This window comes from Corvus hawaiiensis, chromosome 1, assembly GCF_020740725.1.
Source record: "Corvus hawaiiensis isolate bCorHaw1 chromosome 1, bCorHaw1.pri.cur, whole genome shotgun sequence".
Classification (NCBI taxonomy): Eukaryota; Metazoa; Chordata; class Aves; order Passeriformes; family Corvidae; genus Corvus; species Corvus hawaiiensis.
The window spans coordinates 45171030-45198967 of record NC_063213.1 but is presented as its reverse complement, the minus strand read 5'-3'; the positions used below and the strand labels follow the sequence as shown (position 1 = coordinate 45198967).

General features: G+C 38.3%; 1 protein-coding gene across 1 annotated transcript in view; it reads left to right on the top strand.

Annotated features, from left to right (window-relative positions):
- Positions 1-27938, top strand: part of CHN2 (chimerin 2) — a 163293-nt gene that overhangs the window by 56632 nt on the left and 78723 nt on the right. The window contains exons 2-3 of the mRNA XM_048302692.1: positions 11995-12033; positions 19434-19489. Coding sequence (XP_048158649.1) covers positions 11995-12033; positions 19434-19489 — 95 coding nt within the window. The remainder of the gene's footprint in view (positions 1-11994; positions 12034-19433; positions 19490-27938) is intronic.

Genomic DNA, 27938 nt, shown 5'->3' with positions numbered 1-27938 from the left:
CCAATGCACGAAGCTGCTACAGTTGCTCGCTATCTCCCTTGTGAGTATCAAATAATGTTGATGAAATGAAGCAAAAACCTGGCAAAACCTCAGCTTCATTTGGGGTGGGTTGTTGGGCAACACACTGTCTCAGTCATTAGTTACAACTGATGTTGCCAATAAACCCACAGACAACCAGCAACCTTATCCTCTGGGCTCTCAAGGAAATCTGTATTTTGGGAGGTTTTGCTACTAGAATGATCTGACAAGCTCTGACAGGCTTTCCTGTGTGATACAAAAAAAACATACAGGAAAAGCAGGAAGAACTTTTTTTAAAAAGATACACATGGATTGGTGTCGCGGTTCTGTTAGATGGTAACATGCTGTGACCTTCCCAAAAGCGCCTCCAAGGAAGCCTCTCGGTGCAGCCAGCACACTGGCACACACATGCTGGATAGCCAGCTAAAACAGTCCAACGATGAATGAGCAGGAAGAGTCTTCCCATAGGGTTCTGCAGGAGAGATTTAATGCATCCACACTCGTGCACGGTTTCAGAGAAGTCCCGGGGCAGAGCAATGGGGGGTCCAGGGTAAGGGAGCTAATTGAGAAACTGAGGGTGTACCAGGTGACAAGGGTTGTGGCGGCCAACGGAGCCAACCAGGGGAGGAGAACTGGGGTACATTAACATAACAGAACAGAGCATTCTGGGGCAAGCTTTTCAGTCACCATACTCTGGAAAGGAACCTAGGACTTATCCCACCATAGGACTCCTTTCGTTCCTTGTCCGGCAGGCCCACCGGCCTCCACAGATTGGTGTCTTTACAACATGAAATACCCATCCTAGATCTGGTGATGTTGGACATGAGTGAATTAGCTCATCTTTTTACCCAGCTTTCCTGTCTCCCAGGATGAGAAAAGAACTGCAGAGCAGTGGTTGCTACTGAGACTTGCAGTTCTTGCTCATAACCAACCCTTCCCCTTAGCTTAAAAAAATTGCATTGTTTTACTTTGGACATTTGCCAGATCCTTCCAAAGGAAAGACTTGAATTTTTTTGTTCTTCCTTCTGTGCTCCAGAGAAACATTAGTCAGTTTTGAGTCTCTGAGCGTGTAGATACACGTTTGTCCTTCGGGAGTGATGAAATGCTTGAACGCGAACCTTGCTTTGTTGGGTAAAGATCAGTGTGTTATCAGAAGAACAAAGCTCTCCTTGGTTTCATTGCTGGAAAGCAATTGATGGAAAGCGTCTTTTTTGTGTCCATAGGTATTGATCTGCCAGAGTGCTGGTACCTCCACATGAGCCCTGGGACAAGGACAAAACAGCTTCTGTAATTCTGCCTTGCATTTGGCCAGGTTTCATCATCAAGGCTGTGGTTATGCTATGGCATTTAAAGAATTCTGACTCATTTGCTGTTTAAAGGGAAGACTGTGCTGGATCATATAGATCAGCTGCTGATTTTGGCCCACAGAAAAAAAAAATGAAGACATTTGATGTCTACCATTCAGGGTATAAATCAAAGTAGAAAGTGTACTTGCTTAATGGTATTGTATTGAATATTGTTTATTATTTACCTGCTGGAAGCCTACAGCAAATACGTTTGCAGAACTTTGGATGACTACTGCTTCTTTTCCCTGAGCCTCTGCAATGAAATATATTAAATATTGTTGTGCCATAGCCATATTCATAATTAATTGTCCTTACACAAAGTGTTTCAGTGGGATGAGTTAGAGGGTTTGTTCAAAATTGTGCAGTTGGGTGAATCTTTAAAAATAACAGGATAGAGGAGGATTTTTTTTCCTTACTGACTGATTTTTATGATCGAAGGTATGATGGATGTGCTTTTAAGCACTAGCTTTACCATCTTCTGAGTCTTTCTGTAAGATAAGTGGGGTAACAAACAAATTTTCTTTGTTATTTTTACAAGGGTGAAGAACAATTCCAGAAAAGATACTGAGAAAAAGTGTGCTCCTTCCTTTTTAATTTATTTATGTAAAAATAACCAACCTATCTCTGATTATACAGAAGCAAAATCTATTTTACATAGGAATTACTGCTTTCGCTCTATTTGATTTACTTACAGCACGTAAAGAAATTTCATGTATTCTAAGATATTTAAATATGGTGTTCATGTGCTGTCTGCATCTTTAATATTTGCAAAATAGGAAACCAGGATATTATCCAGGCTGCAGTTGTATCTTCCTTTATACATTGTGGGTGGCTAAATCCTGTCCTCTCACTCGATGCCGCTGGAGGCACTGGTACAGCTGTCCTATGAGCACCAGTTTGGAATTGTTTTAATTGACAATGAAAATGCTAGAGAGACATGGGGTTGGCCTCATCTGACACGCCACTGGCCAGAGTTTCTCTAGGGAAAACGCTGCCAACATTGCAGTTTGCAAAGAAGAATTGCGTCACCTATGCCCAGGCACAGACCTGTTGGTTAGTTTGATAAAACTTTTGGAAGACCTAAGTGTATTTTAAATTTAGTGATGTTTAATACAAGGTATTTTGTAAATACATGATTCTGTAAGAACCCATTATCAATTTTAAAAGTCCCAGGCTGTAGTAAAAAGCTCTTGGAAGAATTATAGACTTCCACTTTTAATTGCCTTCCAAGGCAATTAAAATTCCGCCCAAGTAAAGAAACCATACATAAACCATATTCTTCTGAGGGGAAATACTCCATGATAGTATTTTAAATACTGGTAGTGATTATTTTATGGCTAAACTTGCAGAGAGGAAAGTGTAGTTACATAGATGTTTCTGAGACATAAGGTTCTTGTCAGCATAAACATATTATCATGGAACTGAATTTTAAGAAGGTCAACGTTTCTGTAGTATTTAGATCTGAAGTAGGAAGAGCATGAACAGCTGTAGTGGGAAAGCATTTAAATGGTGGGTGATGGTAGAACAGATTTGTGAAGTGTTTGTCCAACTGTACAACATACTTGCAGCTCAGTAATAGCTGACCTTAATCCAAACTATTTTCTTAGAAGAGATAATTGAAAATTCAGAGACTAACTTCACATAAAATAATAATTCAATTGGCCTTTAATGTAGTTGATACTCTTACGTAAAACTGCCCACCAAAGGATGTGATTAATTGTGTCATGTTTGTCTAACAGGGGAAGTATGTAGGTACAGTGTTGCTTCTTATCTTAGGAGCCCCAATTATTCTGAGTGTTATTCAAGAGCTGTGGGAATGATAAATATGCTTTGTGGGTAGGTGGTGTTTTTCCTGTTTTTCACGTTTTAATGTATAGACACAAATACTGCAGCAATACTACAGGACCTGTAAAGCAAGCCAAAGTCTAATTATTTGCTAAGCTTTTATTCTTCTGCAGATCATTATGCCTGCTCTGAATGACAGGATACTTCTCATCTCTCATGTCCAAGGCTTGAAGTTGTGTTTAGGCCAAGGAGTTAATGAAGGTCCCTGGCATATGCATAGCCCCTATGCAAATACAACACATTTTGTGATTTTTTTAAAGTTACCAGTGTAAACTCTCTGATTCCCATGGCTTTGCTGAGTGAGATGAATTACTGGATTTCCATTTCATTCTGAGTATGCAGTTTCAGTCTTTAAAAATACTTACATTTCTGTATCCAGAGAGGGCCAAGCACAGGACTGCATGGGGCAGATGGGGATGATCTCTAAAAGATGATGAAGAGCCTCCACAGCTAACTGCAGGTTTAGGACCACCTCGTACCCTTGAATAGACAAGCACTTGCACCCTTGCTTAGAGAGGGATGATAAAATGTCTCATGTCAAAAATAACAGTTACCAAAAGCAATGATTTGGATTTTGCTAAAGTTTAGTAAGTTTTCAGGGAATGTGCTGGCTCCTTTGATAAGCCAGATCAATGGGTATCCTGTCAAGGTATGAGTGAATTTCTGGAACTGGGAATGTGCTGGCAATACTTCAACAAAAATGTTCTAATTGAAATACTTCATGGTGACCATTTTAATGTCATTTTTTGGCATTCTTGTGGTTATTTCTGTCATATGCTCTTTCCTACCATGCCTGAACTGCTTTGCTGAGTCCAGGGATCATTGGCTGGAAGGTTGTGGGGGTTGTGTTTTAGGATGCAGTAAGTAAATGACTGGAAATGCACTGCCATATCCTGCACAGTGATAAAATTACTGCAGCAGAACTATTCTCAGATATGCCAACTGATTATCTGGTTTTGATTTTCAGCCAGGAACTAACTGGTCATTAGTTAGAAGCTAAAGTATATCTGTGTAAGATAGGAGGTCTGCTAATGTGATGTGATTTAACTTATGTCATGTGCTTATTCCCAAAAAAATGTCCAATCTCTCAGGCAGAGCTCTGATTATCCCATTTTAATGCCTTGATGCCTCTGGTTGATAGGTTAAAAAAATGAAAAGGTGAAAATAACTGTGTTAGATTTTAATTACACTGGCCTTAGTGTTAAAACAGAGAATGGTAACAATCATTGGGGTGTAATTTTTAGTGACCAAATTAAATTTAATGGCAGCTAATAACTACAACAGATTTTTTGACAATGAAGGATGGAGATATTTTTGATTTTTTTTATTGCCTACCTTTCTAGTTTTTAGACACAAATCTTTAATGATCTGTATAAGGAAATTCTTCATTATTGCTCTGGGTAAAAAACACTTCAGAACACTTAAATTATGGAGGTTCTTAAATGCCATCCAAGGGCAATAGATTCAGTGTGATTCAGCATTATAAAGAACCTACCTGTCTTAAGATTAGGTGTGTGAATACCTCTCTGGACTCTTAAATCTTGCATATTTCCCAGGAAATATTTAAAGCATTGGGAATATTTTCATCAGCTTACTTAGATCCGTGTCAGCTTCTTGGATTTGCACTCTGGAAGAGCTTGTTTAATTCTATTTTCTGGGCCCTAAGGAAGACTAGACTCCTAAAGAGCATTTGAAAATTAGAACTGTACAGATACCCTTCTCTTTTACACTTCTGCTATTGCAATTGAGAACCCTGATTATTCTTTCTCAATTTCCAAATCTAAAATGGTATTTTCAGTGCTTTTAATTATCTTTAAATCTGTGCAGAATAGAAAGACAGATTTTTAATTAATGAGATATTGCTCCAATCTGATGGTCATAGCTGGCTGAACACCACTCACCGACTGCAGAACATGGCTCTTTATGCTTTTGTTCTACAATTTGAGCTGTGGATTTAAAAAATTAAAATCTCCTGTGATCTGTTGGAATACATCCCTAATAATTCACTTACTGCACAGTCATATTATATTTGATAGTTGGTAACTCTTCTAAATTATTAAATTTACCTATTTGCATGATCTTTCACCTGCATTTTAGTTAAACAGACACGTGCATTAAACAAAATTAACCATGGGCTGACCACATGTCTATTAGTGGAAAGATACAGTTTTGAAATCTGAAGCAAAAGCAGGAGAGAGCACAATTTGGCATGACCCTGATTCGTAGAACTGGCTAAATGAGCTACCTTCACAGCAGTGGCTTCTAATAGCAAGTTTGTGGTAGGCAAAAGCAAAAGATACAAAATAGCTGTCAATTTATATAGTGGTTATTAAAAGCTTACTGTTTCAGCCTAATTGCTGTGCTAGAGAGAACTCCACCCCTTTTGTGAGCTTTTTTTGACATTTAAATTATACACTATTGCTGATTTTTAATTTTTTTTAAAAGAGAGAATAGCGCAGTGGGAAGCTCCCATCATCTGAATTAATACACCAATTATAAACTCTGTTGCAAGTAAACAGTTTGATCATTTCTGTACCTTATGCTGAAAGCTAGAGTGCCTCATTAAGACAAGAACTGAAGTCTCCTTCCATATTTTAGCTGTCCATGTACTGGTGATGAGAAAGTTCAGTGATAAAGCTGGCAACTGCTCACTCCTCCACAGGCAACTATTCGTTCTGAATGAAACATTAAACAGAGTTTTTGACATGCTGAAATGTTTCAACAGCTACATTGCTAATTATTAACTGCAAGAGAGTTAATTTTGCTCTTCACAGGAGCAGTGACTTTTCAGGAGTTAGAGTGGGGGACTCGTTTGACTCTATGATTATTCATGTCATTTGAAAGTGTGATTATTTGCAACTTTAAAAATAAGAATATTCTTTCTCACAGTGTGGTCAGATGTTCCTGTAAGGGTAGTTATATGTAATAGAAGTCATCATGATGTCCAAAGTGTATGCCAAATGAGTGCAATCAAACATAGAAAAACACACCAATTTAAAGTCATTTGCAAAATGACTGCAAAGTGACACAGTTGTGTATGTGTGCATACTAATTGTTGAGAGGGCAAAATAAATTAAACCAGCCCTTCATCAGCACAAGATTAGCCAGTAGGGGATCAGCTAAGGGGAAAATGACTGTCTGTAAATGGTATTTATTAATCACAGAGTGGAAACTAAAGAATTGATCTATGTTTTATGTGTCAAAAAAGAACTGATACCCCTAAAGAAGCCCCCTTAATTACTCTTTCAGTTTAGTCTCCATCCACCAGTGTATGCCAAGGAACAACCCAGCTGGAGAACTGCTTGGCAGAAAAGGACTTGGGGGTTCTGGTGGACACCAGGTTGAAAATGAGGCAGCAATATATCCTTCCCTTGAAGATGGCTGATGGGATCCTGGGCTGCATTAGGAGCAGCACTGCCAGCAGGTCAAACGAGAGGTGATTCTTCCCCTCTGCTCAGCGCTGCTGAGGCCACACCTTGGTTGCTGTGTCTAGTGCTGGATTCTGCAGAGTGAGAGAGCTATGGACAGCACTTTCATGCTGGAGAGATTCTTATAAAGGACTGGAAAAGCTTTGCAGGGCTGGAGGATCTCTTAGGAAGGGCTGAGCGGGCTGGGACTGTTCAGCCTGGAGAAGAGAAGGCTCGGGGGAATCTTTTCAAAGTATAAATATCTAAAGAGAGAAGGCAAGGAGAACAAAGCTAGCTCTTTTCAGTGGTGCCCAGTGACATTACCAGTGCCGATGGGCACAAAAATGAAACACAGGAGGCTCTTAGAGCATCAGGAAACACCTCTTCACTGTGAGGGTAACCAGACACTAGCATGGGTCACCCAGTGGGGTTGTGGTGTCTCCATCCTTGGAGATGGACATGGTTATAGGTGGCCATGCTTCAGAAGGGGGTTTGGACCAGATGACCTCCAGATGGAAGGTACCTTCCAACCCCAACCATTCTGTGGTTCTGTGATGGCCATCCACATTATAGTCAATTGAATAATAAAATTCTGTCTGCATGAAGAAAAATGTAAAAAACCCCACGTGTGTAAAGAGTGCAAACACTGTTTATCTTTCACAGAAGCTTTTACTCAGCAGTTTTATGTTACTCTTCTATATATAATTACATATATAAAAATAAGAAAAATGTATTTAATAATATATGCTAACTTAATGTTTTGGAAACAAAGTAATAACTATGAAAGTATACGTGGTAAACCTGTGAAAAAACTCGTTAAAGGAAATATACAGAGGACATTAAAATACTCATAATTATTAGTCTTGGTCCTAAAATAACAATGGAAGATTAAAAAAATTAGTAGCTAGACTTGTTCATCCGGTGAATCATTTATCTGCACACTGCCAGTAAACCAGTGGCTTCCAGACTGGCTTTTCCTCACACACAAGTGTCTTTCCTTGCACATGCAGGTCATAGTTTTAAAATTAGTTGTTACTGGAAAGGAAGTCCAAAATTCAGACAATGGTGGCAGAGAATCCAGGCTGAGGCAGTTCTTCCAAGGTGAACTACAAAATATTTTTTTATAATCCTTTAGTAGGAACAAAGGCAAAAAAGGGAAGATCTTTACTCTTTTTCCATAGAGACTATAAGAAATCAGCAAATAATGACAGCTCCCCTTTGGTAGCTGTCCTGCTGCTAGTCTTCTTAACTCTTCAGTGTCACAGGAATCACTAATACTTTTTAGCGTATCTAGAACTGGGCATGGCATATAGCTACAGTATGGATATTTATTACAGTTCTCCTTATGCCACTTATAAGTGAGAAATATGTGATTCATGTGGTCTAATTCGTGGGCTTTCCTGTAAAAAAGTTTATGCTTTCCAGTGCGTTACTGGTCTTGGCAGTCAGAGGAATCACTTTGAACTTAGTTTCTTATTAGACCTGCTTTAACCAAGTCAGTCTCGGTGCTGGTAGCACAAACCCACACGTGTTGGCATTACATCATCATTTTCACAAAGTACAAGGAAGTAATAAAAACCAATTCTGTCATTCCAGTGTCTTTCACAACTACATCCAGAAAGGTGTCACTTTGGTACAGAGCCAGGCCCAGTGAAGAGCAAGGGTTGAAGTCCATGGATAACTTTACTTACTGTATAATTAATGTAAGACCATTTCTCAGAAATGGCTTAAGAATGGCTCTGAGTAATGCATTAACCCTTTACTGCCCATTATTGGCAGTAATACTGTATTCTGTCTTCATGTTTCCTGGAAAAAAAATTCTTATGTGGTTCTACTTTTTATCTGTCTGCTTAAAGCTCTGCCAACTTTTCAGTCCTCCCTTTGCTGTAGTCTTTCTATACTTAGCTTTAAGTGCTCCATCAGCTTTATGAGAGTATTTTTTCCTAAGACCCTTTTCATCCTCTCTGCTCTGTGAAGAGTAAAGCAAATAAAGTGAAAAAATAACCTGTTTTTACCTTACTCCCATTTTCCAGTTCCAAGTATCATTTTTGGTTTGACAATTTTCTCCAATATCTTTTCATGTCAATTTTGTGTTATGAGAAACCTTCTCAGAGCTGTAATATTCCTCAAGAGTCAGCATTCTGCTTTCCTTCTGCCTTTCTGTTTAGCATACAACTGACTTCTAGTACTTTTTTAGGTCTAATAAATATTCACTTTCTCAGCCAGTATGTTTCAAAGCTTTTCATTAACAGTCTTGCCTGTAATATTATTTGTGGAAGTCTCTCATGCTTTTTTGCCAGTCCTAGTCTTTCCAGTAAGTTTTGCCAAGGTCATTTATGATACAGTATTGAGAAGACTCAAAATAATTTTTAAAATACCTGAATTGGACATTCTGTAATTCTTTTACAGTGACTCTTTCTTATGCTGACACTCAGAAAAATGTGTCACAAATGACCTTGGGATATTTTGTTGGGTTTTTCAGAACTGTTACTCATCTTGTGATCTGAGTTTCTCCTTTGACAACTGCTTTCAACCTTAGCTGGCATTTTTTCTGAAACTAGACAAGAAGTCACTGTAGGAAATATGAACCTTTCAAGAAAAGAGCAATAGGAAAGACCCTGTCTTATCACCTGAGAGTATCTCAGTGAGCCCTTTTCCCCACGCTGCCAGTCACGGTTTTGATAGTGGTTACGATCAAAGTTCATGTGAGGAATATCATTTCATGAGACATCAACGCAGGGCATTTGTCATTTGTGCCAAGTTGGATTGATTGATTGATTGATTTTTGTTAAGTGGCTCAAAACTGAGGTTCATTGTCCTTGCTGAGACCATTACTATGTGCAGATCTAAAGTACAAGCTGTATGAGTTGAGGTGTCCTGTAGCAACTGAGCCGACCACCCAAACTCGTATTCGTGACTTCCGTGAGCCAGAACTGCTGTTTAAAGTCCAGTCATGGAGAGTGGAGCACAATTTAATGAAAAGAGCTGTTGTGTAATACAGAGGAATAATAAAATATAGAAGAACAGAAATTTCAATGAGGGCAAATAGCAGTTATCAAATCTGCTCAGGCAGGATTTGCCTCTTTTGACCTTTTGATTTAAGAAGGGTTGAAGTTCACCCTAATCTAGTCAGCCAGGATGGGGGTCCTAAGACTTTACCATACAAGGATGAGAGTTGCCTAAGCAGGGGCCTAGCAGCCTCCTGCCATGAAAGAAGAAAGAAGTTTCCATCTGGGTTGCATTAGACCTCTCTCTGGTCCTCAACCATGACCCTTGTCTCCAAGTTGTATTTAAACTAATTATTCTTTATTTCCCTACAAATGGGTGCCATCAAACACATGATAGCTTGGCAATAAACTCTATTAATACTCTCAGCTCTATGGCATTTTGTTCCCTGTGATTTAGGGATGTGCTTTCAGCTGAAGGGATCACAGAGGATGTAGCAGCACCTTGTAATGGTGAATGTGGAGCTGGTGACACGTGGGTTTCCTCTGAGTGTGCTATCTTTTAGAATTATTTTAGCTATTGAGGAATGGTTCTGTCCACTCTTTCCGGGGCTGACAGATTCATAACCGTGACAAATCAAATGCAATCATTGAGAGTTTTGTTTTATGACTTATCTCCTGGATGATTCTCCATCTCGGCTGCAGTGTTTCCTCACCATCAGTCTGTCTCCAGCTAATGAAGCACTTTACAGCCACTTGTAGATCAGCTTTCACTGTTGAATTTACTGGGCGCTTTTTAATTAATTTGGAAGACTAAAGTGACAACTGATACTTGTTGGTTTTTCATTGTTTCTCCCCCTATTACTTCTTTTTCTGAAGTCATAGTATAGATAATAACATATTTGCATTATTTCAGTGTTTCTTCTTTTGGAAAAATATAGTAAGTGAAGAAGGAAATTCAGAAATTCTCTTGCAGTAGCACAAAAGTATTGAGGGAAGAATTTAATACACAGTATTATGGTGTTGTGGTAAACTATATGTGAAGCGATAGATGTATGGGGAAAAAAGAGTTACATACTACTGTTACAATTTGAGAAGAGAAAAAATTAGTTCTTGTATGAATAAATTTCATTTGTCTCATGAATAGCTTCATATAATTTAAAATAAGTCTTCTGCATAATGAACTTGCAGGCTAATTACTCTTGGATTGCCACAGCACGGTATAACTGTGTCAGTCTGGGAGCATTTTGAACTTTGTCAGTGCTGTGAGGTGGATTCAGCTGAAACTGAAACTGAATGGGTTTCCCAATCGATATATCTACAAATTGTTGCAGGGTGTTATTCCAGGCCATAACTGTGATTGTTGCTAGATTTATCCTCTTTTAAAACAATAGAGTTAAAAGTGGCAGATGGTAGTTAGTGATTAACATTCCTATTAAACAGACTTTTTGCAGGAATATATTTAAAGTAGTTGTGTGTGTGTAAATAGACAGGGAGCATGAGCTATGCAACTATAATTGAATTAGATTAGCATAACTTAAGTAGAAGTTTAGTAAATAACAAACACCTTAATTAACCTGCACAGTATTGGCAAGTTAATGACTTAAAAGTGTTTGGCAGTGTGACAGTTCAGAGCCAAACTAGTACCCAGTACCCTACCCTTTGTCACTGGTGTTGCTCCTTCTGTCCCATCTTGGCTTCTGCTGGGATTTCTGTAGGTTACAGCAATTGATTTTCTTGCAGAGAGCTGGAAACCTCCCCATGGAGTGGTCACTAACAAAAGACACCAACTCTTCGTGCGCCTTTAGTCAATAATGCTACAATAATGGAACTTGTTTGTAATGGCAGGTTTTGCAGTCTTTCCTTTTTCTATCTTTTTCACATTGTTTTTGTTGATTCAGCTTCTGGAAAATATGCCAATTACCTATGCTAGTGGGTTCAAGAAGTGTAATTGACTCTTGTTGAAACTGTCAGGTGTGTGCATCCGAGTCCAGCTTTAGCTGTGCATCTTTTTAGCCCCAGCATGTGTAATTCATGGATGCTCATTCTTAAATCTTACTAGTGGGGTTAGAAGCCTGACTGAAAACCAGTAGTGATTTATCTGTTTATCATGCCAGGTAAAACAAATAAATAATGTAGTTACCAGTCCAGTTAATTATTTTAAAAATACTGGTGAGTATTGCAGATTGGTAAAAAACTAATTTCTTTTACGTTTGAATAATTTGGGAAAAGCATGTTGGAGCTACAAGTGGTTGAAATTTGTATTCTTCTCTCACATAGCAAACTGTACTGTAAATAGGCTATCATCTCTCTTGGGAAAGAAATGTGAATTTTGCTGACAAGTAGAGGCCTCTCAGCAGAAATGTGCATGCTGACAGTTTGACCCAGCGGCCAAATGACTGATTTCTTTCCCCCTTTTTTTTTCTATTTTAGATGCTGAAGAATACCAGCCTCCAATATGGAAATCATACTGTGAGTATACAAGAAATTTGAATAATCTTAGTACCTTACCAAGGTGTCAGTCACTGTTAGGTCTTTTCTCTTTTTTTGTTTGGAAGGGAGACATAAATGTACTAGAGGCCTGTACAAATTATTGTATGGGACAGCAGCAAAACCTGAACTTTTATGGACTTCCATGGAGCAAGGACAGCAGGATTATGTGTGCCAGATTCCCTCCATTGCCTTAAAAGTGTGCAGCTCCTGGGTTTCATGGTTTCTCTGCTGATATTTTCAGGAAGGATTGCAGAGGTAGAGGTTAATGCTTTGTATGTTTACTAAAGGTCAGGCTTGAGAATACTTGTCTTTTTATATGGGTCACCAAATCACTTTAAGATAATAATATTTTTGATCCTTAGCAATAGAAGCTGATTTTTGAAGTGGAGGTTTAGAAGCTGGAGACAGCATTATCAGCTCTTTGAACCTTCCTGTCTGCCTTTAGAAAAATCATTTACATAGAGTGCAGTGCAGAAGTGCATATTTTATGCTCTTTTGCTTTGTTCCAAATGTATTTTCTAATAGAGTAGCACAGATCTAAGACAAAATATTGGCTTTTAAATCCCTTATTAAAGATGGCCTTTAAATTTCATCGTTTTATTTTAAACCCTTCCTGGAACTTTAATAAGAATGTAGCTTTGGGTATAGAGAGTTGTTTTATTTTTTTGGTTTTCAGATATCCTAAGGAAAAATCATCTCTTTTATGGTGGCAAATTCAGTATAGTGCCATTACCAAAATGCAACTACAAAAAGACAATGATCACAGTAGCTACATGCATGTACATGTGTAATTTTAAAGACTGGAATAAACTTGTTGACTTCACTTATATGCACATTAAACTGTCTTGCTGACTTCAAAGACATCACCTCTGTGTTACCTGAGAATTACATTCTGCCCCAGAATGGACTGGGATTTTTTCAACCAAAATTTGAATATGCCATTAAATTACAGAACTTGCTTCTCAGAACACTGTTTTCTGGATACTTTGTTGTTGTTGTTATAGTTGTTGTAATGTTTTGAACATGTAAGAGAAATCTCCTAAAAAGTCAGCAAGAGTGTTGGACCACTCCAGCATACTTTGCTGACTACTTGAGAAGAAGCAGACAGTTGAGTGGTTTTTTTTAGAAGAGGAACCTGGCTTACTCAAAATCGATGAAAAGCTCCCATTGACTTTGAGAAGACTATAGCATTTCAGATGAGAGATATTTCCTTTTTAGCAGTAGGTTTTCATTAAAAAGTCAGGGAATGAGCACATAGCTTTATCTACCTGCTCTTAGTTGCCCAACTTGTGCAGCAGACAGATCACTGCATGCAGTGAAAAAGTTTGGTTGCTTTTATCTCATAGCTTACATCTAGTCCAAGGAAACATTTTTTTCAATGGAAAAAAAGACCCAACAAAAGCCAAAACAAAACCATAACAAATGAATAGTCTATGAATATATAATTTCCTATTCTACTGTATGTAGGATGCCAATATTGTGGTAATGACAAAATCATGGCCTCAGCGTCTGAACTCCATGCATGAATGACCATGGAAAAAGTTACACAGCTACAAAATGCAGAAAATAGTTTAAGCTTAGAAAGATTTACTGCTGAGACTGCTTAGCCACAGATAGACATTTTCTTTGCAATGGTAGGTAATGTGTGCTTCTTTACTCAGCTAGAAAAATTCTGATCTGTGCTTCTTTACTCAGCTAGAAAAATTCTGATCTGGTAAATTAATTATAGAGGTTATGTCCAACAGTAGTGTTTGTCTATGATTCAATCTGCTGCCCTGTCTCATGACAGTTTTAACTTAGGTATATATTTCATGCTTAGCACTTTGTCTTTGCTGCCTATTTAACAATTATTTTCAATGTATTTTGCCTAGTAACTTTTAAGGTTTGCTAACATACTAGTAAGATACTTTGCATACAGTTTTGATTTCTTATTTTAAGTCCTGGATAAATTTAGGTGACTATGTTGCCTTTTTATTGACATCATGATCAAGGCTTCAATCCTTCTAGCTTCTAAACAAAGGCAGATTTTCCTGTTTGTGCAGACAAAGTATCCAAATAAACAGTGTTGAACGTCTCCATGGTCAAATGCTGATCAAAGTGCAACAGTTTTCAGAACTTGAGCCTTACTGTTTTGACATAATGTACAAATTTGTTTCAGCTATATTTGGAAAACATGGACACTTCTAATGCAGAAGATCCTCACTTGCTTATGAAGGTTTGTTAGAATTTCACATAGATTTTGCAGGTCACAAAGTTTTTCAGACTTCTTCTGATAGCCCTGTGACACAGACAATAAAAGAAATGGCCAGAATAATTTGTATTAACAGGAAAGAACCTGGGGAAAAGTTTGGAAAGTTTCTAGCAGCCAGCAGTCTCTAGGCAGTGGATTTGATAGCATTTTTACCTGAGAAGCAGATCAACAAACAACAGATTTCTTATATCATTCCAATAACAGATTCCTATTTGTAGTCTGCCATATGTTTACCACGAAAAATGGTATTTTGCTGTTTTACCATCATTGAGGTAGTACAGAAAGAAAGATAAGAATCACAGAATGTGGGTTGGCAGGGCTTCTGGGGTGAGCTGATCTGGCTTCCCACTTGAAGCACAACTTTTGTTGGCTGTAGAGCAGAACAGCCATGGCTTTGCATAGCTGAGTCCTGAAAACCTGCCAGGGTGGAGCCTCTGCCGCCTTTGTGGGTAACCTGCTCCAGTGCTGCACTGTCCTCTTAGGGGGGAACCTGCTTACTTTACCTGCTTCATGGGAGAAGTAGGCAATTTGTTTGACTGAAACAGCATAGTCCTTGGTTTCCAGCCTCAGCATGTATGTGCTTGAATTTTGAAGAGGTGTAAAACTGCTCTTTTCCTCCTTTTATTGCAGTTGAGATGGCATGTGCTGAGTCAGTCATGTGTCAATGCCACTTCAGTGTTTGTTTGCATTATTCAAGATCATGTGTGTTGGTGGGAAGCAAAGTGGCAAGGCACTGAGCATCAGCTGATGCCATGCTTCAGCTCCTCACGAAGTTTCCCTGCCTTCTGTCCTTCATCAAATAATAGGCACAGTGTCCGAGACTCATTTTTGTTAGAAATTAAGTCTTTGTTTCAGCCAAGCACTTAGGTTCCTAATTAAGCATGTGAGTAATCCTGCAGAAATAGGACAGCTCATATTGTTCAAGCTCAGCACATGGATAAACTGCCTGACTGAGATGAGGCTGAGGAGGTAAACTCAGGAACTCTGCGAAACATTCTGAGACAGAAGGCGGTATGTTTCCTTGCTGCTTTATAAAAACGATGATAGGAATTTTTCCTCTCCGCTGGAGCATCACTGAACACTCATCATAGGTGAGTTAAAGGAGAAAGCTTGAGGTCCTGACACACTGCAGAATTAAAAAAAAAAAAAAAAAGTATGAAGAAATGGGTGATAGCCCTTCTTCCCTGGCAGAAAAAGAGTAAGTGTTGATTTTTGCGTGTCATCCCTTTGTTTCTTACGCAAATTGGATTTTGGAATTAGACAGTTCTTCCTAAAACATACTGTAGAATTTCCCTAGCTCAGCCCCTGAGACAAGACTCGTGCTCTAACGGGAACAAAAGAGAGAAAGATATATTCTAACCAGCTACTTTACATCTCAAAGAAATGTTCCTCAAGTAATTCAATAATAAATTAAAGTTTTGTTAACACTGTAAGTCCCAATGATTGTGATACTATGAATGCTGGCAAGCTACCTGAAGTATGAAACTGATAAAGATGTTCAAGGGTCAAATAGAAGCTACTGCATTTTCTGTTGCAGAGCTGCATTTTTGCCTAATATTTAATGTGTATTATTACTGTGCATTTCATTTGCATCTGATGCTGAACAAAAAACCACTCCCAGTCTGATGCTGTTCTCTGAGCAATAATAATACATTTTCTTTTTGCATGCAATTGACTTTTTATAAGGTTAATTTTCTCAGGGCTAAAATATTAATGCATCATTATGTTCAAGTGTCATCTTTTCTATGATCACTGTGGGTTTGTCTGAACCTGCCTGTCAGTTCTAAATCCTGGAATAGACTGGGTCAGATGTCAATCACTGCTTGCCACTGCATTAAATTAGTGTATTTTTCTATTATTTCACCTAACCATAGTCTTATACATTGATTTCTGTTTTATGGTTTTCAGAGATGGGAAAATGAGGCAGAAAGGCAAGGATTGTTTGTCATTTGAGCAAGTAGTGAGAGATGTGCCTTCTGAATCTCTGACCATCCCCTGGACTGTGCTGGGGTCTTGGCAATGTCAGCCTCAGTGCGAGTGCCCAGCACTTTGGAAAAAGTGTATAATGAAATCAGGCAGAGCTGCAGGATGTTCAGCACTTCTGAAAATGAGGTCACTTAATGAGGTGTCTGTGCTCATTGGAACTTAGCTGTAGGGCACATTTTTCTCAAGTCACCTTAGCCATAATACTGCACTGTATTCATAGCCCATTAGCAGGCTTTCTCGTAGCAATCATTTGAAGCAGAAACAGCAGAGACCTTTCTAAAGGAAAACACAGCTTTTGGTAGGGTCACACTGGCTTTGCTCCTTAATGCCTTAGTCTGTGAGATACTGCCTTCCTTGTTTTCCACTTAACTGAACTTCCACTGTCATTTTGCCTTCTCCATCCTTGCCTTGCTGTGTGTCTTTACTGGGCATCCTTGACAGCTGTGTGTCAGTCTGTCTGTCTCTTCCCTGTTGTTTGTCTCCCACTGAGTTGCTCGGTGTCCCTTACCACAGTGCCACTGTCGGTTTTCAGTCCTTTCTCTGCTCCCAATCTGTCTTCTCCCTCCATCTAATGGTTCTGTATCTCCCTCCAGTTGTTCCACTGGTTTGTCTTTCTGTCAGTTTAATGACTATCAATTTAAAGCTAATATGGCCAAATCTGAATTTTTTATCATTCAGGGGAAACCATTTCCCATTCATGACATTTTCTGTGATTACCACCATTCACAATCTTGATCGTGCTTGGGCCATTTTCTCATCCAGCACATTTAGCATATAATTTGTAATTATTTATTTGTATAGTGATAATCTTACTATGTTTTCTTCTGATGTATTTCTAAATCAGATATGTTTCTCAGTTCATATTATTGTGCTGATTGATTACCCGCCTCTCTCTGAGAATGACAGCAACCTTTCCCAGTCTATTCAAAATACAGTTGTTAAGATGATTTGTCTTCTTGCACTCATCATGAGTCCTTGCACTGATTTATCCCACTACATCCTATAAGCATCCATTTTTTTGTGTTTGCTTTCAGGTCTTTCATGTCTGTATCTGCCCTTTCCTGTTAATCATTCCTTCCTTTGTTTTGTGAAATGCTGACTCTTCTCCCCACCATTTCTTCTTCGGTGTTATCAGCCTCAGAGATCCTTTTGGTCATGTTAGAGAGCTCTTTGCTTTTTTCATTTCTCAAAAATGTAGCACATCACAAAGATAGGCTTCCTGTGTGTTCTTCAGACCAACTTGTTTTGCATCACTCTTCTCAAAGTTGTCTTAGAAACAGCTCCACTAGCTTAATTTGCTGTGTCAGTCAATGTTTAAGAGATTTGATTATTGAAAAATAGAATTTTTATGAAGTATGATTTTTCAATTAAAATTCAAATTAATTAATTGGGGAAATAGATAATTTACTTTAAATGAGAAGCTATCATATTCTTGCTATGTTTTGAATCCTTAGAGTTCCTTCTCTCCACTGGAAATGGGGGGAAGGAAAAAGTTGTTATTTTCCTATTGGATGTGTTTAGTATTAACATCAGGAACTTGCTCAATCAGTGGTTATGCTGATTTCAGACATTCAGAACTTAATTCTAAAGTTATTATATTTGGCTTTAGAATAGACAGAGGTTTAAAAAACAATCAGTAATTTTTGAACAAAATTTTCATGCCCTGTTTGACACTTCATTCAAACACACAAGTCATTTGATCAAAGAAGAGTAGAAGTCTTTGAATCTTAGTCACATAATTACAAGACGTAAAAAAGACCATATTTATCATCGAGTTATCAAAATATTATCAAGTTACCATAAATCTTGTGCAAAAGTAGCAGGAGATCTGACAGTGCTGAATGATGCAGAGTAAATACAAAGCCTTAGTATAAATGTAGAGCTGGATCACATCCATATGCCTTAAAATTGGTAGGGAATATAAGAAATCATGAGCTGTCTTTCTGTGCCCCTCCAAGGAACCAGGGATGAAGGTTGGGTCAGGAAAAGAAGAGGTTATGGGCTTTTCCACTTTGACGTGAGCAGAAAGCAGGAGCCCCCAAAGCTTCCACATCCCATCAAGTTTGTGTGACAAATTTGGGTGCAAGCTGAGGATTTCCCCACTTTCCAGATTTCATTGCTTCTAGCCCCATTTAAAGAGAAGGTGCAGAAGGTGCAAAAAGGTGCTGAGGGCTAACACCTACCTTTTTGATTCACTTTCTGCAACAGGGCTTCTGTGTTTATCAAGCCTAGAGACATTTCTGTTCCTCCCATAATCTACCACCTTTCAGGGCATAATTCTCAGCTTCACTAACATTGTGAATAAATGTGTCCTGGAAACTCAGTCTTTTAAAAAAATTCATAGACACGACATGATCTTTCCAAATACAAGAAGGTCAGCATACAGAAGGCCTCTCTCGAGGGAGGCAGTCCAAACCTCTGGGATTTTTACTGGAGTTACAGAGAGACAGTCTGTCTGTGCTGGAATTGATTACTGTCATTGCATGTCAGCTTCTTCTCACGACTCTGGAGTGGAAGGGAGGGAGAGGATCTCATTAAATACATGCAGTGAAGAGTCTGGGGGCCAGGCAGCAAGTACCCCTAGCCTCTGGTCTCTCTCCTGCAGCCCTCAGAACATTTGCAAAATTGATCCAGGGCCATTCGAATAGGGCGTAATTGCTCTAAAGGAATGTTTGCTTGCTCCTCAGTAGTTGCCAGCAAATCTTGAAATGAATTACGAGATTGTGATGAACCCATTCACAGGCACTGAACTTTTTCTCGGCCTATCCAAAAACTGCTGGTGTTACTGGTAAACAATCTGTTCTTGGGTTGTTACAGCATGGTATATGCAAAAGTGTGGGGTTCTATCCTGAGACAGACCTAATAAATGTTTCTGGCTAGTCTTCCCTGGTATAGAAACGTAAAAACCCATTGAAAAGGATAATACTTGTAACAGTTTAAAGCACTGATCACTTGAGTTTGTTTGCCGGTCCACAACCAATTTTCATATAAATGACTTAGACACACTGAAATACCTCATTTTGCTGTCATTTTCTTTACATTTGCATTTTTCTCTGCAGCCCCTGGCTAAAAAGACTCATCTGAATAAAAGTTTGTGTATGTTGCCATCTTCTAATGATGTGTACATTTTTGTGTTTGACAGTGTATCAATTGCAACAAGAGGCACCACGTCCCAAGAGAATCATCTGTCCTCGGGAGGTCAGTTCTTTTGCTCTACCTCGTTATATCTGATAAATTCTCAGCAGCATATGATTACCAAAAAATCTTTTGTGCAGTCTGTGGGTATTACTTTCTTTAACTTTTCTATGCCATTATTTTATATAATTATTTTTCTTAATTTTGATTAATTAAAGCTGGATAATATTTTCTAATTAGGAATGGCAGCCTCATTCCACCATTGGAAGAACCTTCATTAGACAAGTACTTATTAATCATTGTTTAGTGTGCTTTTCTGTGTAGTACCTAAAGTTTTGAGTTTCCTTGTCAAAATGAAGGTGTATTTTTCTTCCTGCATCTGCATAATACTGTCTATGTGATATGTTTCAACATGATACACATAGCTTCAGTTTGTTGAATGCTTCCTGCCAGGTGCTGTGTTCAAGTTAAAATACTGAAATGGTAGCCAGAAAGCTCTGTTCTCTCACAGAAACTTTGAAGATTATAGAATATTTAGAAATATGCAAGGCTGCAGGTTTGGCTGAGTCATCTTGTCCCCCCGTTTTCTTTTTCTGTATTTCTCCATTCTTACTTTAGTATGTCAGTTCATCCACCTGCATGGCATAATAGTAACAGCAAACATGTAGATGTCTCTGCTCAATCAATAAGACTGCGATAGCTTTATCTTCCATAATGTCAGGGACAAATTTTGTGCAAATAGACATGTAATACTAGCAGTAGAAATGCTAAACACATGAAGTGATTGCACAGGGTGTAAAAGATGACATTCAGGAAGATAGAAGCTGTGGCTCATCAGTGTGATATATAGCTCTACTCCCAGACATCATCCTGAGCTCTGTCCTGCTTCCCACACTGTGTGCCCATGCAAGTGAGTCCTAGCATCTGTCAAACATTAACATACTGTCTCAAAACACTTCTGTGTGTGGCAGGAGGTTTTATAGCAAGGCACAGGTACTTTCCTGGCTTTGTGAAGAAAACCCATTGCAAAGCCAGGAACTGAGTATGGTTTACCTGAGTCCACCCAGGGCCTTAACTAAAAGAGCACTGCATTTTTCTCTTAAGTGCCTTCTACTAGTTGCAGGGCAGGGAGAGCAGGCTCTTGGCCTCAGACTGGAACTCTTCAAGTCCTGTCAGTTTGGGATGGTCCCAAGACATATACACAGGATGCTAAGAAGGACAAGTAAAACACCAGAATGGGTGAACCCTTGTGTCATCCTTTCCCCCTGTCAAAGACGAGGCCTGGGGAGAAGAAGCATGTGCCAGCCCTCTGGGACTTCAGTGCACATGTGCTGACAGGTTCTACCAAGACCTTCCTCTCTGAAATCCTCATGCAAACCAAAGGACAGTTAGGTCTCTGTGGCTGATATTCTTTAAAGAAGAGGACAGTAAGGTTTTTACTGAATTAATATCACGTTAACAGGTATCAAACTAGTCATGGTATAGTTAAAAATATGAAGTTTTTAAGGTAAAAAATTAAGGTAAACAATTCATTTTCTTCCAGCACAGCCTTAGAGGAGCTTCTTTCTTTTTTTGAGATAATAGTTTATCTATTTTACCTATTTCATATTGAAACTACTTTGAGGAAGAACTTGTCTTTAGAAAACCTGATTAATAACCACTGAATGCTTAGGAATCCATGTCTACAATAGGAACTCATCTTTCTTGGATTACAAGTTAATCTGCATAAATTTAATCCAAAATAAATCATGCTAACTCAAATTTAAGCGTTTTCTATTTTGCCATCATGAGAGAAAATTTGAATCAAGGTAAAATAGTCAAAGTGTGGTAGCAATTGTATTCTTGTTCTAGAAACAAGATTATCTACACAAGGGGCGTGAATGCGCAGCTGTGAACTCCTTATCAGTGTGCTGTATTGAACTTACTTCCTTGAACTCAAGAACACGTAATGTACAACTGGAGTTACCCTTTTTACCTGATGTTTGAAGACAATACATATTTAGTGCCGATTCAGGTCACTTCCAAAGATTTGCAGGAAGAAGTTAAGATCATATTAATTAAATAAATACATAATTGACAAAGCAGGACATAACAAAATAAGTAAAATATGTCTGTTCTGCATAATCTGGGTTTTGTTCTGACTAATGAACCATTTTCAGCTGCTCACTTCATGGACTGCAGAGTCCTATTTTGAGTTTTTTGGATTTCTGTTTTAAGTTAGTTAAAAAGCTGAAAACAGAGAGGCTTTATTTAGGGTTAGGTGTATAGAGCAGTATGAATTCCCACAAACATGATCTTTGGTTCTTGTTACTTGGATTTTGAATCCTTGTGTAGCTCAGTTCTATGTGTTCACAGCCTGATTGCCAGAAACACAGATTCTCTGACCCAAGAGCCAAAAAACCACTATGACACTGCTGATGTGCTTTATTTTTTTACATATAGTTGGGGAGGTGGGGCAGATGGGATGTCCTGATACCTAGAAGATGGCAACATATACAAATACGTGGTTCATATTATCAGTTTATATTATGAAGTAGAACTACATAGTGGTTTTACAGAGCATCACAGATTATTTTAGAGAGGAAATTCAGGACTCTGTTCCTATGGCACCTATTAGCTTTTTCTTAGCACACAGTCTGTAAGGTGGGTGTATTGGGGCTGTTTTTCTCGAATCTAGCTTGATTTCAGTGTCATCTGATGATTTTACAGGCTTGCTTCACTAAAGATTGTGTTTTATTAATCCTGAGTTTGCCAGTTACATAGAAAGATCTCAAAATTGAATTTTGTGTTGTTTGTGAAAATACATTAATTGGAAATATAATAATTGTTTAGTACATGACATGATGCTTATCCAGCATCTGAAGAGAAGGTGTCAGGAGGATGTGTGGCTGATGGAAAAGATTTGTCTCTCCATGTGCATATTACGGGAAGTGGACTTTGCTGAGGGTGTTTCCATGTGTAATTTAGTATTCAAACTAATTCTAACAAATATAAAAATTGCAAGTAATTTGAAGTCCTTCATGCTTTTGGGAAGATGTCTTTCATTATTGGCAAATTCTACACTGTTTGCAAGGAAATTGAAGCGTCTGCTGCAAACCGAATCTGTGACAACAACACATAAACAAGGATTGGGGGTTGGTTTTTTTTCTCTCACCATTCAGCGTTTTCATCATTCCTCCATCTTTTCCATTGCCATCTTTCACATTCTCTACAATCATTTGCTCTTCCATTACTTTTCTGTTGCTCCATAGTCACAGGGGCTTTAGCCTCAGATCTATGCAGTTTTACCATCTAATTTGTGCAGATTTCTTGATAAACTATACGCTAGAAATCACCTCTCCTGATATGTAAACCACCAGACTAAAAGCTGGGACTGTAAATAAAACATGAACGTTTATATCTTTGTGTCTTTGAGCTTTGGTATCATGATTTTCCTTTTCTTCTTTTGGTTGCATAAATATCTTGTCAGCAAAAGCAGGTTATTCCTGCAATGGGAATCATATTGAATGAACTGTTTGGGCTTCAGGTATCCAACATCTTTTAATTAATCACCACGGGCAGTGGACTAGTGTGAATATCCTACCTTCCCAATAACATTGGATTTCTGCCAATATCCTCATTTGTAACCGTATTCCTTCCAGCAGTGTTTTAATGATTTAGCTTTTAAATAGAAAAAGTTCCATTTAAAAGCTCTGTTCAGCGGGAGGAGTAACTTTTAAATATTGAGTGGTGTGGTGATCGGCACCAAAGAATCAGATCCGTGTTGCGGGGAAGTCACATTATAAAGTGTCTTTTAGGGTTTTTTCTACAGAAATGCTTATGAAAAAATTACATTCTCAGAAAATAACTCAAGCTTTCAACTTCCTTGTTTTATTCAAAAGGAACTTGTCAAATGAGTCTTAATCTTAAGAAGTATTTCAGGAGTAGATATTCGAAGTTAAAGAATCTTTTAAAGAAATGGAGGCTTTAACAAAGTAAAAAAATTAAGAAAGGATGGTGACATTACTTTGGACTATTTTTGGTTAAACAATAGGCATATTCAACATTTTTTCGAAGAGGGGATGAGTCTTACTCATGAGTTCTTGGATTATTTGTGTATAAATATTCATACCTGTGAATGGTATTCCCATTCTATTCCAAGAAAGCCTTAATTGCTGATAGCAATTTTTGAGGCTGGTGAATTTGTCTGCATTAGACCTTCCACATTCCTAACAGTGCCTTGGCCAAGCCAGTGTCAGCAGCATTGAGAAACTTGTCTAAATTTCCCTAGTGTAGACAAAGCCTTAGAGCCCTAACTTATATTATTATGTAGAAAAATGTCAGTTAATTGCCTTCCTTGCCGTTCTGAATTCCAAATAGGTTGTGTCAGAAGCTATAGACATTATTGTCTCTGCCTTTAAAGCATAAAAATCATGGTTTCTTGACTAAAAATAAATATGATTACAAAAGGGAGACTGTTCTCTGAAAAAAATTCCCTTTTTCTTTTTGCTTAAGTCATTGTAAGAGATTAAAATAATGATGGCGTATTACAGTGTACTGCTGAGAGTCTTAAACCATCCAGAGGGTCAGAAACTGTTTTGACCCTCTGGGTATCCATTACCTACATTTATCAAAACAAGTCTGTAGACAGTGGCATTTCATAGAGCAGAACTGTTGAAATGGTCACAAGCAGGTTTGTAAAGCTGTTGCCCTCTTGTGCATTACAAGCTGCAAATATGCAAGATTATTACACATCTCCAAAACTGAACTGTTGGAAATTACTCTTTGCTCAGTTCTCCTCAAAGTTTCTTCTGAAGCTGAGATTCAAGCTAAGAACAATGCAATTAGAAGAGTATCATTTAAACGACTGCAATATTTAAAAACTGGTTACTTTTATCAGTCCTTCTTTCAGATACAACAATACCTTAAATTTGTACATTAGGAAAAGCTTGTGATTAGGCAAGCTTGAGCAAGGTTGTTAAAATTCAGCCTTAGTAAGATATTTGCATAGTTTATCTGACTGGATAATAAGTATTTAATCCTTGCAATAAGTCTTCCATGAATTCCCTTATTCTGCTCACTTAGTGACCTTTACAAGCTGAATATTTCCTCTTTCCTTTTGCCCTCATCTTTCTAAGAACAATTTCCATACTGTGGTAAAGTACTAGAGAGCTGTAATAGGGCATTGAATTTGGCCATAAAATTGGTGGTAAATAATGTGAGTAAATGGGAATTTTCATGGCACTTGTTCAAATTACTCTGCTGCAAATAGTCAGACACTGCCATGAGGTGTCTTTTACTGTCAGTCCTGAGAGCTTATCTGAGATAATTCAGAATATTATATTATCTTTCCCTTAGAAAGAAACCTCAGAACACACACAGTGACACACCAAGAGACCCCATTAGCCAGCAATTAAGTGAAAATGAGCAGAATAGTGCTGAAAACTGTTTTCATTAATGAAAATGTTTGTACATGTAAGACTTAATGGAGCCTATATTTTCAAATTCTTATAATATTGCTGATGCTTTAATCGTGTTTTTATAATCCTCTTTATGATAGAAACAAAAAGAAGCAAAGAGGACACAGCAGTAGTCTGTGGGTTGCAAATGAAGCTAAAGAGCAATTTTGAACAGACATTGACAAGAGGAGGAAAGTTCTTCAGCTGAAATCCACAGCAAGGAACTAGGAAGCCTGGCTGCACTGGTGGTGGCTGAGAAGAGTAGAAGGCCAGGAAGGGTGCTCAGTTAAACTGGTGCAGAGGGCCTGTGGAATGTAAAATATATTTTATCCAGCATCCCTCTAAACTGACTACCTGCAGGCTTTTCTACATAAATTTAAAATGTGGGTTTAAAATTTTACAGAAAAATGTCATTTTTCTGTAGTATCTCCATAATGAATTTTGCCCCACAGAGTGCCTGTGGTTCACAGCTGAAGGAAAAGAAAGAAGGGAGGCTGGAATATTGCTTGCCCAAAATTCCCTTATACTCATCATATCAGAGAAATTTGCAGGTGTTTTTTTCCAAGGCATTTTAATGACTGTCAGGAAATCTCATCTCTAGTAGAGTCCATGAGTCTTGCAGTCTCACTCTGCTGCAATAGTAAGGTGGTGGAGCACTCAGATGAAGCCACATCATTCTCATTTTAACAGTCCATTGACTACTGAATGGAGGAGAAAGCTTCCTAATTATTCTGCAGGCATGATAGTAAATATTTCATTTAAGTAGTTACAGCTAAACAAAACTAGAAGAGGTTTATCTGTTTCACTTGAATTTCCTCAGTTTTGATTTGCTAATGGTCTAGGTTATGATTTGCAAATTAGACCAGTGTTCATCTTCATCAGAGGAATATGGTATGAATCAGTTGGTGCATTTATTGATCACTGTGAAATGGGAAAGTTAAAACCATCTTTTTAGAAGACATGATGGCAAGCTCTGACTTGTTTGATGAGCACAAACTGTAGGTAGCTGTCTTTATGGACTGATGAACATGCTAATTATCCTTCTGGGTTTGCTTGAAATATTTGCTCCTTTCCATCTCTCCTTGGAAGTGGGTGATGTGCATGTGTCTGTGTTTGTGATTTTGCTATTCTCCTAGATTTTTATTCTCTTTTATCCTTGTTACATATCACTCTTTTAAGCTGGTTCTTTTTATTTAGACATAGTGTTGAATATAAGAAGTTTTCAAGCCAAAATAAATGAAAGCCTCTTTCATATTTTGACCTAAAGTTTATCAATAAGCCCACATGTAGGTGAAAAAGCTATGTGCTTGTGCAGATATACACACCTGTTCCAATTCAGGCCAGTATTCCTTTGTGTGTGGTTAAGTAATGTCCAGAAGGGGGTCTCGCTGTCTGTGCTCTCTGATTGATACTTTTTGTCCGGTACTTTTTTCAAATTTCAAGATGAGGAACTGTCCTGGTTTAACCCCAGCCAGCCGAGCCCCACACAGCTGCTCAGTCACTGCTCCACCAGTGGGATCAGGGAAAGAATCAGAAGGGTAAAAAGTAGAAAGTTCATGGGTTGAGACGTCTTAATAGTGAAAGCAAAAGCTGCACAGACAAGCAAAGCAAAACAAGGAATTAATTCACTGCTTTCCGTGGGCAGGGAGGTGTTCGACCATCCCCAGGAGGGCAGGGCCCCATCATGGGTAATGGTTACTAGGGAAGACAAATGCCATCACTCCAAATGTTTCCCCCTTCCTCCTTCTCTCCACTTTATATACTGAGCATGATGCCACATGGTCTGGAATATCCCTTTGGTCAGTTGGGATCAGCTGTTCTGTCTGTGTTTTCTCCCAGTTTCCCATGCACCCCAGTCCCCTCACCAGCATTACAGTATGAAAAGCAGAAAAGGCCTTGGCTCTGTGTAAACCCTGCTCAGAAATAACAAAAACATCTCTGTGTTACCAGCTTTCATCATAAATCCAAAACACGGCCTCATACCAGCCACTGTGAAGAAAATTAACTCTACCCCAGTCAAAACCAGGAACTCAGAGTATTGAGCAATTGATGAATTTGTATTTCCTAATATGAATAAATACAGAAACTTTGCCCATCTCTCTGTCTTACTTCCTGTACTTCCTGTACATATATGTATATAGTAGCTACAGACAAGAATGATTGAATCAGCCAGTTACACACATCTTTTTGGAACTGTGCACTGTTGTGGCATGCGTCATATGAATGTTTGAGTGCTTCTCACTTGTTACAGAAGGATCCAGAGCACTGATGTGGCTTACTGCATTTATCTGCTGCTGCTGGGGATATTTTTCTTCCCATTTAAATGACTCAACACAGCATTCTTGAAAAAAAGGAGCATCGTTTAAATGCTGTATTCAAATTTTTCATCTTGCACTCAGGGTAACATCAATATTCCTTTTACATTTAATGATGCCCTTACTGAGTGAATGGAAGCTGCATAACAAAATAGATGACTCCTGCTTTTGCTGTTGAAATTGCTTGAACCTGACCCTGTCTCCCCCGACTGTTTAGCAGAAGCTTTCTTGATTAAGATTTATTTCATTTTATTTTAGCTCATGTTCAGGAGACCATTATTTTCTTTATTAGGTGAGAAAGTATTTTGATTTTATTTTCTTCTTCAATCTTGATCTTTTCTGTTAGAGCTGAGTATATACAGAAATATATTCTGGTTTAGTAGCAGTAGTGATGTCCATGTTGGGAGAGATTTTTGTTACCTCCTGGAGTTTATAGTGTTTTGTCTGGTGTATTGATTATTGGCTGCTAGTCAGTTTGCTCAAGGTCATAGAAGGGAAACAAACCTGAGTTAAAAATACCCTCAGAAAGGATGGCTTAAAGCAGCTCTTTTGAAAGTTTGGTACAAGCAAATAAGTAAACAAGTAAATTAAATTATTTGAATATCATTTGTCTTTAAAAATGGTAGAAATAACCTTGACTGAGTGGAAATCAACCTGCAATAAGTGCCACAGTAACAGTCACATCTGCTGAGCTTCCTGTGTTTCTTTGCTCTGTGTTATCCTTCTGCAAAAGAATCACTGCATTTTACCTTCTCCTTA